At 63.8% G+C, this 12,019-nt stretch overlaps 1 protein-coding gene across 1 annotated transcript; it reads right to left on the bottom strand.

Moving 5' to 3' along the window:
- Positions 1-1,673: 1,673 nt before the first annotated feature.
- On the bottom strand, positions 1,674-2,538 carry PHLDA2 (pleckstrin homology like domain family A member 2). The gene has a single exon (XM_026003929.2). The coding sequence runs from the start codon at positions 2,444-2,446 to the stop codon at positions 2,054-2,056; it is 393 nt and encodes a 130-aa protein (XP_025859714.2). The 5' UTR covers positions 2,447-2,538; the 3' UTR covers positions 1,674-2,053.
- Positions 2,539-12,019: the final 9,481 nt, after the last annotated feature.

Here is a 12,019-nt window from a genome sequence, read left to right as displayed (position 1 = left end):
GCCAAGGCCAGTTAGAAGGCTCCCCCTGCTGCCACCGGGACAGCTCTGCTCAAACCCCCAGAGACGGGAGCTTTCTGGTCACCCCCAGTCCACCATCACTTGGCCTCAGGCTGAGCACACTGCCCATTCGCCCTTGTCACTCACCCCACGTGAATGGAAACAGCTTGTTTTCAAAGACGAGGAGTTCAAGGCTTGGAAAGAGGTCTCAGAAAACTGCCCCTTGCTCCCTGGTGGGTAGCCCAGCGGGTAGAGCCAGGCAGTGAGTCCCGGGGAGCACGTCCCTCCTCCTCCCTCACCTCCCCAACAGAGAGAACAGTCCCAGCAGGAGGAGCAGGTGACCCTGAAACCAGGAAGGTCACCCCTCCCCCCAATCCACCCCCTACCGCACCCGCCCCACCTGCACACAGGCTGCCTGGAAAACAAGCTATTACAGCTCAGGACCCCCAAGTCCAGAATTCCGTGGACCCAACCAGAGGGGCCGCAGAGAGCAGAGGTCTAGAACCCTCCTGACCCAAGAGCTCAGACCAGACTGCCTTCTGCGTGAACCCCATTGGGGATGGGGCTCTCACCCCAACTTTGGCCCGGTCGTTGGGGTGAAGGTCTGGGCAGAAGTCTCCAGAGAGTGGCAGGATGGGGTGCATGGGGGCAGTGCAGGCCCTGGGGCCCCTCTCTCTACTTCTTCTGAGGAATCCCCTCCCCCAACAACAAGTCCTGTCATTTGGGGGAAAGTTCCTTGCAGGGAATGGTTTCCTCTGGCTTCCCAGCAAAGGGAAGCCCTGCCTGGGTCTGAGCCCTGGGACCCTGTGAGGAGATCCACCAGGCTTCCCAGGTCCCGTGTGAGGGACACCAGAACCCAATTTCGGTCCTTCACTCCCCACGCCATCCTTCCAGCCAGAAAGGTCACCAAAATGAAGGTCCCCTCAACAGGTGGAGATCAGTGTCCTATCCTTCTGTCCTCTGGCTGGTTCATCACCAGTGGACCTTCCAGCTGGAGGCATACAACTCCGAGTCCTCCCCACTGGGCAGCCCTGGACACACTGTCTCTGCTCACCCCAGAGGACGCAGCCGGGTGGGGAGGGCAGAAGCTGCCGGCTGGCCTGGCCAACCCCCCTGACTTGCCCAGGAGCCCGGCCACCGCCTTCCTGGTTCAACACTGTGGGTGCCGGCCAGCCAGGACCTGGCGGCTGGATCGCTGGAGCTGCCCGGGCCCCTCTGTGGGGTGGGGTGGGGTGGGGTCAAGGGGAGCAGAGGGCTGGGGGCTTCCTTCTGGAGGGCCTTCGGACAGGTGGCATGTGGGTGGTGGGGGGCAGCTGGGGCCGGTGGGGGGGCAGCTCATGGCGGGGGTGCGCTGACCACGGTGAGGCCAGGCGGGTTGGGAGGGCCCTCCCTGAGCAAGCAGTGGCCCCGCGGCCTTCCGGCCTCCCGAGGCACACCCAGGAGCAGAAGTCAGCCAGGGCCAAACCTCGGGCACTTCCCAGCCTCGGGAGAGGTCGCCTGGCAAGGAGGGTGTGAACACGGCCCAGGGATGACACTGCGATCCATCGCTGACTTCCCTGCCCCGCAGACGCAGACGCGGGGGTGCTGGCTTTCCCCACCCCGCCCCGCCCCACACCCACAGAAGGGGGCCGCCAAGCCCCTCCCCGGGGCAAGAACCTCACGCACCACGCCGGGGCTGGTAGAAAAGGGAAAAGACCAAGTCGTTTATTTGGAATGAACATATGATGCAAAAACGAAATATTAAGACAGACGGTTCCATGACAACCATCACAATAAATACATAGATAGTCTGATAATTTAAGGCGCCTGCTCAGCAGGCCCGGGCTCTGCGGTTCCGCATGGGAAGATCCTTCGCTGTGGGTCGGGGCCTCGGCTCCCGGCCTCGGTCCGCACGGTGCTCGGCGGGCGCGCGGCGCGCGGGGCTCCCGCCGTCCGGGGCGCCCCGGGGTCCTGCCGGCGCGGCCCGAGGGGTCGGTCCGCAGCGCCGGCTCCTGCGGGGGCGGGGCGGGGCGGGGCGAGCGGGTCCCCGTCCGGCCCGCACTCACCGCGGCGGCGCTCAGGGCGCGCGGGGCGGCCGGGGCTCGGGGGCGGCGGGCGCGGCGCGCTCCTGGCGGCTGCGGAAGTCCTGCAGGGCGCGGCGGTTCTGGAAGTCGATGAGCGCCAGCGTGATGGCCGCGTTCCAGCAGCTCTCGCCCGCGCAGCGGAAGTCGATCTCCTTGCGGTCGGTGGTGACGATGGTGAAGTAGACGTACTTGCCGGTGCGCTCCACGCAGTCCACCTTGAGGATGGAGTGGAAGCGCAGCTCCTTGGGGCGCGCGCCGGGCCCGGCGGGGAACAGGCGCAGGCGGTCGGGGGTGAGCACGCCGCGCTTCTTCTTCCAGAGCTGGAACAGGCTGTCGCTGCGCTTCTCCAGCTCGCCCTCGCGCAGCACCTCGCCGGGAGTCTTCATGGCGGCGGCGGCGGCGGCGGCGGCGGCGGCGGCGGGGGGCAGGCAGCGCTCGCGAGGCGGCGGCGAGGGTCTGCGCCCCGGCCGGCCCGGCGCCGCCTTTATGGGGCCCCGCCCGCGCCGGCCCCGCCCCTCCCCGCCCCGGCCCCGCCCCTCCCTCCCCGCCCGAGGCCCCGCCCCCCGCCCCGGGTCGCCCGCGCCGCCGCTGTTCCCCCGGCGCGCCAGCCCCGGCCCTCGTGGGGTGACTCGCGGTCCCCACCCCGCCCCGGACGCCGGGCCCGCGGAGGAATGCGCTGCGGCCGGCCCTGCCCGCGCTGACTCACCGCTCGGGAGCCCCGGGAAGCGCCGGCGACGGGCCCGGACCCCCCCCCGCCCCGGCGGCCCGGGGAGGCCCCCCCCGGCCCCCCCCGGCCCCGCCCCCCCCCGCCTGCTGTCCCACCTCGCCCCCCGCGGGCCGCCCTGCCGGGACCCGCCCTCACCCCGGGGCCACGCCGACCCGGAGAGCAGGTGCTGCGCGCCTGCTTTCTCTTCTGCGAAATGGGGACGCGAGTACTTCTGTTAGGTTAGGGAGCATCCGCAGTGCTGAAACAGCACCCGTTGGAGCTCAATAAACGCGACGGCAGAGGGCGGGGGACGACCCTCACCGCCGGCACAGCCCAGTGGGGAGAGGTCCCTGCTGGTGCCGGAGGGTCAGCCCGGAGAGGGCGGCGGGGGCGGCTGAGTCATGCCTCCCAGCCAGGGCGGGCAGGCTCTTTTTTTTTTTTTTTTTTTTAAACTCTCTTCCTTTAAAGGGTTTATAGGAGCCGAGCGCTCCCGGGCTCCTCCCCGGTTCCCAGGGGTGGGGGTGGAGTCGCAGGAGGGGTCTCTGGGGACCTGGCGCTGGCAGGGCACCTACCTTCCAACAGCTCCACCTAGCTGTCACTCTGGGAAAGGACTGCAGACAGACGGAGGAAGGGCCCGGGTCCCCAGGAGGTGTTCAAGCTTGCAGGGTGGTTGCAAAAGAAAACATGGGTCCCTGGTTCAAACTAGACTCCAGTGTTCATGCTGGTGACAGCGGAGCATAAAGGAGTGCAGGACCCCTGTGGGAACAGGGCCATGAAGCTGGCCTGGACTGCCCCTGCCCTCACCCCTGCCGTGCAGCCCTGGGGAGTCCCCTAACCTCTCCAAGGGCGGTCGGAGCCCTGGCCCAAAGGGTCACTGGCTCCCACGAGAGGCTTGGGCCAGACCTTGGCAGGTGGAAGACAGAGCTATCCTCTCTCAAGACAACGCAGGTGGCCATGGCCTTGGAAGGGGTCAGTCCGGTCACTACAGGCATCCCAGCAGAACTGGCTTTTCATATCAGGCTGTGTGCGACCGCTGACCCTCCATCCCCCAGAGCACTCGGCCTTTGTGGGTTAGGGGTGTCAGGCAGTGAGACCCAGCAAGACGCAGTGGGCCACCAGGAGAAGCAGACCAGGGACAGAGGTCCCCACGAGCCTGCCAGGAACCCACCACTCTGCCTGTACCCCTTGGAGGCCTGTGGGTGCCCACCAGCCTGCCTCCCCTCGCAGCACTCCTCTCCTTGCCTCCCATCGGCCAGGCCTCTCTGGGGAGCTTTGAGGGGACAGTGACCTGTGCTCTGACAGGTGGTTGTCAGAGGGAGCCGGGAGGACAGTCCCAGGGAGTGGAGAGCCAGGGGCAGGGCAGCCTGAGTGTGTGTGTGTGTGGGGGGGGGGGGGGGGGTCGGATATTGGGCTGGGGATCCCAGAGGGTTGGAGTCAGGAGTTGGGTCCATCTAGGCAGCTTCACTACTGTCAGCACCTGCCCCAGAGCCTGAGACCCCATCCACCAGAGGCCCCCTGGGGAACCTGCCAGCTCTGGCTCCCCGCTAAGTTAGAGGCCCTGTGCCTGCCCTACCCCCCAGCAGGCCCATCTGGGGACCCTCTGGGGTGGGGAGTGGGGAAAGGATGATGTGGAAGCAAAGCACTGACCTTGTAACCCTAAGGGCAGACCATTCGGGGGAGCCCCTCCCTGAGCCACTTGATAGCCAGGGGCCCAGAGGACGCACCAGCCAGCTTCCTGCCAGGTACCAGGGACCCTGGGGTGGACTTGGCCTGTGTCCCAAGGGGAGCTGCAGCTCATCAGGGTTCTTGGCCAGGAGAGTGCTGGACAGCCAGCCACAGGCTGGGGACATCGGGGTGGGAGAAGCAGCACCCCGCAGGTCTCCAACCCTGTTGGCCTCCTGACAACATGGGGGCTGCTGCAGTGGCTTTCTTGGGTTTGCAGGGAACGGAGTGGGGGTCTCAGAGAAGTTGGGGACTCAGCTGAGCTCATCCCCTGGGACCAGCCAGTGGGATCTGGATCCACTGTCCTGTGTGCGCCCCAAGGCCTGGGGGCAGGAAGTGGCCCCACCCAAACGACCCGGGAGGGGCCCCACACTGGGCTTTGCCTCCATACATGGCGTCAGGCGGTGTGGGTCAGAGCCAAGTTTACTAATATTTATCCAAGGGTCGCATCTGGGATTCATGCGGGCCTGCCTGGGGGGGACCTGCTCCCGCCCCCGGGCAGACAGGTCCCCCAGAGATCTGGCCAGGGACACCTGCTGTCCTGCGTAGCTGAGTGAGGATGTCCCCAGACACAATGAGGGCACCTCTCTCAAACGCCCCTCATGAGGTCATCCGTACCCTGGAGGCTCTTGCCCAACCAGCCTGGGAACAGTGGCCGGTGAGGAAGCCATGCGTCACAGCCGGCCCAGTGCCCGGGGCTCGATACCACCCTCTTCCTGTGGGAGGCGGTGCTCAGAACAGTCCGGGGGTGGGGCTCTCCACGTCCCCCGCCTGGGAGCCTCTCTCCACTGGCCTCCTCCAGGAAGCCCCCTGGGGTTGCTGGGGCATGCCCTAAGGCCTGCTCCCCGAGCTGTGTAACTGCTGGGCCTTCGGGTCCCCGGGATGGCTCCAGTGTGAACCTTAGGAGGGCAGGGGAGGCCCACAAACCAGGGAGGCGGCCTGATGCCACCTGACCTGAGTGTGCCATAGCCCATTGGCCGCCACCCATGACTCAGGCCTGCCCTGGATCTGTATCCCCTGGGCGGGGAGCCTGGGAAAAGTGAGAGGCCCCAGAGCAGGAGGCTGGTTTCGGGTTTTCACTGTCAGCCCGGCTTGGCCCCGCAGAGCTGCATCTCTTGCTTCTCTGAGCCCCTCGGCTGGAGTCTGATGGGCAGGGCCCACCTCACCAGACATAGTGACACTGCCCAGAATACCTTTCCCTCCTTGGCCCCCGGCAAGCTCCTATTCATCCCTCAGTGCCCTGCTCAAAGGTCACTATCAGCCCCTGGAATGCAGTGATAAGGGTCTCCGTCTTTGGGGCCCCCGGGGCCCAGCCCAGGTACTCAGGAAAGGTTGTGGGAGACATGTGGACCTAAACCGCAGTGACCTCGGGAGGGGCTAGGGCGGGGGCGGGGGGCGGGCAGGCCTGGGCTTGGGAGAGGGGCGGGGAGCCCACGGGGGTGGGGGGGAAGATTGCCCAGGGCCTGGTTCCTGGGGACACAGGACCTCTCTGCAAGCTTGAATGAAAGGAATGCACCAAACACAGGGCGGGAGGGCAGAGGTGGACAGGGTGTGGCTGCCACCCTGTGGACGGCGGTCAGCACCTGCAGGCCCTGGGCAGAGTCATCACGGGACAGACAGGACGTCTGGCTCCTGCCCACCCCGACCCCTGAGAGTGGACTGTTTACTAATATTTATCCAAGGGTCCCATCCGGGGACTCATGCGGCAGCTCCCTGGGGGGACGCCCACTCCTGCCCCCACAGACTAGCCCCCAAACGGGAAGCAACCCCGTGTCTGTTGACGACAAAAGAACAGATAAATAAGACGTGGGCCATCCACACGCTGGACGGTCACTCAGCCTGAACAAGGAGGGATGCGCTGACATTTGCCACAGCATGGGTGGACCTGGGGGACGTGATGCCGAGTGACACGGGCCAGACACTGGGGGACACATCCTGAAGGATTCCACCCACATGAGGGCCCTAGAGTCTCCAAATTCACAGGGACAGAGAGTGGACGGTGGTCACAGGGGCTGAGGGAGGGATGGGGTCAGTGTCTCCTGGGGACAGAGTGGACGGTGGTCACAGAGCCGGGGGAGGGACGGGGTCAGTGTCTCCTGGGGACAGAATGGACAGTGGTCACAGGGCCGGGGAAGAGACGGGGTCAGTGTCTCAGGGAGACAGAGTATCTGTTTGGGACGATGGACAGTCCTGGAGACGGACAGTGGGGACGGCTGCACAACAGTGTGAATGTGCATAGTGGCCCTGAGCTGTGGCTTAGAGTCAGTGAGGATGGCCCATTTTATGTGTATTTTGCCCACAATTTAAGAAATGTGTTTACATGTGAATATGCACGTGTGTGCAGACGGGGAACACGTGCACACGTACTGTTCTATTTGGTCTGTGTCCCGAGTGTCCCCAGGCGCCTGCCTCCCTTCCTGGGCAGAACCCTGCAATTTCGCCTGGTGGTGCTCAGGCCACGCTGGGCTGTGCGATCGTTGTAAGCGATCTAAGCGATGAGGCACGATCACCCCTGGACGCCCCCCACACACAGGCAGGATGTCGCTAGGACTGTGAACCGTGTGACTGCTCTGAGACCGCGCACCTGCCGCTCACGCTCCCCGCTGAAGGTGCCAGGCGCCCTGCATTCACGCAGCTGCTCTCCAGCCCAGCGGCCACAGCCTGTGCTGTCTCCATGGAGCCTGTGAAGGCCACTTGGTGTGGTTACTCGGGGTTACCTAATGTGACGAGATGCCATTGGAGACTTTGAGAGGTCATCCCGGAATATCCGCGTGCTCCCTGAATGCCATCAGTGTCCTCCCTAGAGAGGGTGGAGGGGATGCAGGATGCCTGGGGCCCCCAGCCCCTGGAGGAGCGGTTAGGACCCCCCACCCCAGCGTCCCTGGAGGGAGTGGGGCCCCACCTGCGCCTGGATTTGCGCTTCGGGTCTTCACAAGCCTCGAATGTTCCTTTGTCACAACCACCCCACCCACTAACAAAGCCCTAGGTGTCTGTTGCCAACCCTCCACTCGTCCTGCCACACAGCCTGGTGGCAGGTGAGGCCCAACACAGCGGTGGCATTAGCTGGCTTTGGAGGGTGGGGTCAAGGCTTCCCAGAGACCGACCCCTGCTGACTTTTGGGCTGGGTTTTCAAAGATGTGTAGTCGTTCTTCCCATCACCGGGCCTCCCCCAGGCAGGACAGGGGAGACGTCCAGCGTGCCCTGCGTATGTCTGCAAGATGGATGGAAATGCTGGACTCAGAGGCTGTATGGCCGAGGAACCAGGGGAACGGAGGTGCCCTTCTTCTTGGTGGGGACCCCTGGAGGCTTCCTTCGCACCAGCAGCCCAGGGCCCCTGTGGTCTCTAGGCTCTGTGTACGTGCCCCCCTCAGGAGCTGCCGAGGGGCTGGGGGTCCTAGCCCAGGTTCCTCAGCGCCCCCCACCCTGAAGGCCAGAGTCCTCGTACTCACTCTGCTGCCACCCCCCCCCCTCCAGGCCCCATCCATCCCACCCCTCTGCTGCCCCGCAATTCTGAGCATCTTACCTGGACGCCTCTACCTACCTACCTACGTGAATGTCCTGGGGCTGTGGTGACAAGTGACCACACATCTGGTGGCTTGGAACAACACAGATCTCTCTACTCCCAGGTCTGGAGGCCAGAAGCCAGGTGGTGAGCCCCCGGCCCTGCACCTTCCTGAGCTGTTTCTCCTGCCAGGGCTGGGCCTGGGGGAGCACCTCATAGTCCCCTCCTCTGCTCAGCTCTCCCAGCTCAGGGAGGGCAGCTCTGCTGGCATCTTCCAGCCCCTGACAGAAATGGGGGCAGCCGAGACCCTGGGCCCTCCCTGCAGCCTGAGGCGGAAGCTGCCAAGCTCCACCCAGCAATGCCTGTGTCCCCCTGGAGTGCACAGTCCACCCAGGGCTGGCTCCAGGCTGGTGGGCAGCGGGAAGGGCCACGTGGGCAGCCCTGCCTGGACCAAGGCTTTGGGAAGGAGGGTTCTCCCCATGTTCCCGAAGCAGAGGCCAAGCCCCAAGGAGGTTCAGAGACCGGACTGCCTTCCCCGGGCTCCTGGAAGCCCCCAGCCCAGGTGGGAGGAAGGGTGTGGGGAGGGATCTGCCCCGTTTCTCCAGGAGCCCTGCTGGGCCAGGCAGGCCTGCTGGGTTGACAGGGAAAGTTACATCCGGCCGCCACCATCACTGAGCTGAGTCAGCCGGGCCAGGCTGGCAGGGAATGGCTCAGTGGTGACATCCTGGGGCGGGCAGGGGCTCCACCCAAGTGCACCGAGATGACTTGGCCTCAAGGCGGTGTCTGGGCCTCCCTCTCCTGGTGGGAACGCAGGCCTCTGCGGGCCACTGTGCCCTGAGCCTCGGGCTGAGGAGGGTCCCAGGCAGACAAGGTGCCTGGATAATCACACCAGATCCAGAAAATAGAAAGCTCAGTCAGTGTCAGCAGAGGAGGGGTCCTGGAGCCCCTGCTCAGGGGGCTCCTGCCTGCCGGCATCTCCTGGTGGGTGTAAGGCCAAATGACTGGGTCTGGGGTCCCTCAAGCTCCCCCACCTGACATGGCTGTGCTCCCTGAGGCTGGAGGGAGGGCGTGTCTGCCTCTAGAGGAAGGGAGATGGGAAGTCGTTCTGCTTGAAAGAACGTCAAGGCAGCGGCCAAAGTTCAGATGTGGCTACAGGCTGGGCGGGCTGGCAAGGGGTGAGGGTGGCAGTGCCCTCCAACGGAGGCCTACCCCACAGTGGCCTCTTCTTGGACCAGAGGCTTGGCTGATGGCCGGAGGTGCCTAGGCTAAAGGCCAGGTTGGAGGGCACGTCTCCCACTGCCAACCCTGGGGCCCCCTCTGCAGCCCACCTGGCGTTGTTCCGGTCACCCCCTGGGCACTCGCGGGTGGAGGAGACGGGGAAGACTCATTCTGAGTGGAAGGCAGGCCAAAGGCCAGCAGTATCACCACGACAGGTTGGCTGAGGTCAGGGCTTCCCCCCTCCCCAGGCCAAGGCACTCCCTGGGAGCACGGGCCATTGGCCTGACTTCTTGAGGGGAGCGGGAGTGTAGGCCACTGGAGGGCGTGGGTCAGGGCCACAACACGGTAGCCATGAACCCCTACAGCAGACTGGTCGCCAGAGTGGAGCAGGTGCTACGGATGAGGGTGTGGGCAACTTCGGCTACTAGCCTGGCCCTGGGTGGCCACAACTCCCAATACACCCATGGGAAAACAGGAATTTTTAAATGAAATTACCCAGATTTGGGGGCACTTCTGAAAAAGCTGCTCCATTGAGACAGTTTACATACCCACAACCAGACATACCCACGCGAAGCAGTTCCAAGAGTTCACCTCTCCCGGGGTGCCCCGGTTAACCGCATGTTTGTCGCCCTGGCAGCCTTGGTTGCTGCGTGGGCTCTAGAACCCACAAAAAAGGGTCATGCGCAGGCCCTTCCGTGTATCTGGCTTCACTCGGTCCACGTTTTCAAGGTTCCTAGGCCATCCTGTTGCAGGCTGTGCCCCGCACTCTGCCAGGACAGAGCCGAACACTTCCCAGAAGTCAGTGCAGAGGTGGACATACTTGGTGGCTCGGACACAGCAGCTGAGCCCCGGGGCAGCCACCTGTGTCCCCACAAGTCTGCATGGGCAGTCTGGGTGACACAGGAGACCGAGGTCTTGTGGCCTCCAACAGAACCAGAGTGAACCAGGGGCAGTCAGTCTGAGGAAGGAGGAGGGTATGGGCCACAGAGGTCATGGGGATGGGAGGTGGCCCTGGACTTTCAGGAACCCTGAGAGAAGCTCCATGATGGCCTGGGGACCCAAGGGATGCCTGGGTAGCTCAGCTTTGCTCAGGGCGTGATCCTGGGGTCTTGGGATCAAGTCCCACATTGGGGGAAGCAGGGAGCCTGCTTCTCCCTCTGCCTGTGTCTCTGCCTCTGTCTCATGAATAAATTTTAAGAAATATTAAAAAAAAGGGGGGGGGGGACCAAAAGTGGAGGCCAGGAAGGCCTGGCTCCAGGCGGTTCAGGGATCAGCGGGGAGAGCAGGCTGGCTCATGTGGAGCCAGTGACTACCGGAGCTGCTGCAAGCACCCCGACCCCTTCCCTGAGGTGCCAACAGAGGCCTGGACGGAGGCTGCACGTGCCAGGCTCCTCGGCCAGAGGACAGCCTGCCTTCCCTTGCCTGTGACTGCCCAGGGGTGAGGTCAGAGGACAGCTGGACAGGCCAGGAGGCAGCACTGCAGTGGACAGCTGGGGAAGGCAGAGCTTCTCAGGGCTCTGAGCAGGAGTCTTGCCATCCAGACACTTGGGACAATGAAGCACCAGAGAAGGTCCCGGAGGCCATAGGGACCCCGCTCTGTGACTGAGCTCACACGTGGGTGGGTGTGGCACACTCATACACTCTTATCCCACAGGGAAATGGAACCCAGTGCCTCCAGAGAGTCACAATCCAAACACTCCTACCGCTGCCCGCTGTGGTACCATCTGTACCACGCAGTTCACCACCAACAGCCAGGCCAACTCCCCGTCCCACTGACCCCAGGTGCCCAGTCGCTCTCTCCACTTCCCCTTCAGGCCAGACTCCAGAGGTGGCCGCTGTGTACGTGAGTGCGCAGGTGCATACCCACACGGGGCTGGCCACTACCTGCTCCTAAGTACCCCGCTCTCAGGGGCACGGACTTGGCCAGTCTCTGAGGGAAGGCCCAGGCTGCCCGCCTCCACCCCCAATGTCAGCCATTCCAAACCACCACAGCACACACTGGCCACGCACTCTACACACACGCACCCTGGGCTTCCGCCAGAACCTAGGAACTGCTGGGCAGAGAGGCTCTTACAGAGCATGCCCCCCCACCCCAGCCATCTCCTCAGCGCCCATCAGCCAGCGCTGTGCCAATCAGAGAAAACTCTTCCTAAGTGACTCGCATTTCATCAGCAAGGCCCAGCAATCTTTAGGCCATTGCTTCATAGTGAACATGGGTCCGTCACCACTGAGGATGGTCAGGAACCAGTGGGAAAGGATTCCTCTGCAAGGTCATGCTCAGAGTGACCCCTGGGCCAGTGGGGTCAGATGCTCCCAGAGTTGAAACTGTCCTTGTGAACTTCCTGCAAATCACCTGAGCACATCATTTTGTGCAATTGCTGCTAATCCTGTAGTGACCCATAAGCTGTGGATTTACAAATAGGTTCATTCCGGTGCTCCAGGGGAACAGAACACTTGAAGAACTTGGGAACCAGTCAGAGTCCACAGGGATGAGAAGCTACCCCAAAGGTCTGGGGGCCCATCCCCAAGAGGTGCTCCCAGCTGAGAGGATGGGGAGCAGCACTCAGGCATCATCTCTGCAGACTGCCCTCAGGGGATGAGGTTTTAATTCTGGGTCAGCTGGAACAAGGCACCCCCTAGCACCCGCAGGTTTGTCGGGTGGAGGGTGGGGGGCCAGACCCAGGTGGGGGCTCAAACACAGGTCCTTCGAGTAGTGAGAACATTCTGGTTCCAGTTGTCTAGGGCACTGGAGGCCCTTGCCGCTCCTTCTTGACACTCCCAGGAAGAAGCCAGGCCCCAAGGCAGGCGCCA

This window comes from Vulpes vulpes, chromosome 5 (genome assembly GCF_048418805.1).
Source record: "Vulpes vulpes isolate BD-2025 chromosome 5, VulVul3, whole genome shotgun sequence".
Classification (NCBI taxonomy): Eukaryota; Metazoa; Chordata; class Mammalia; order Carnivora; family Canidae; genus Vulpes; species Vulpes vulpes.
Note: the sequence above shows the minus strand (reverse complement) of the source record. Positions and strands in the feature narration are given on the sequence as shown.

Coding starts and splice junctions, on each gene's coding strand:
- PHLDA2 (XM_026003929.2), bottom strand. CDS start 2,446: ATGAAGACTCCCGGCGAGGTGCTGCGCGAGGGCGAGCTGGAGAAGCGC.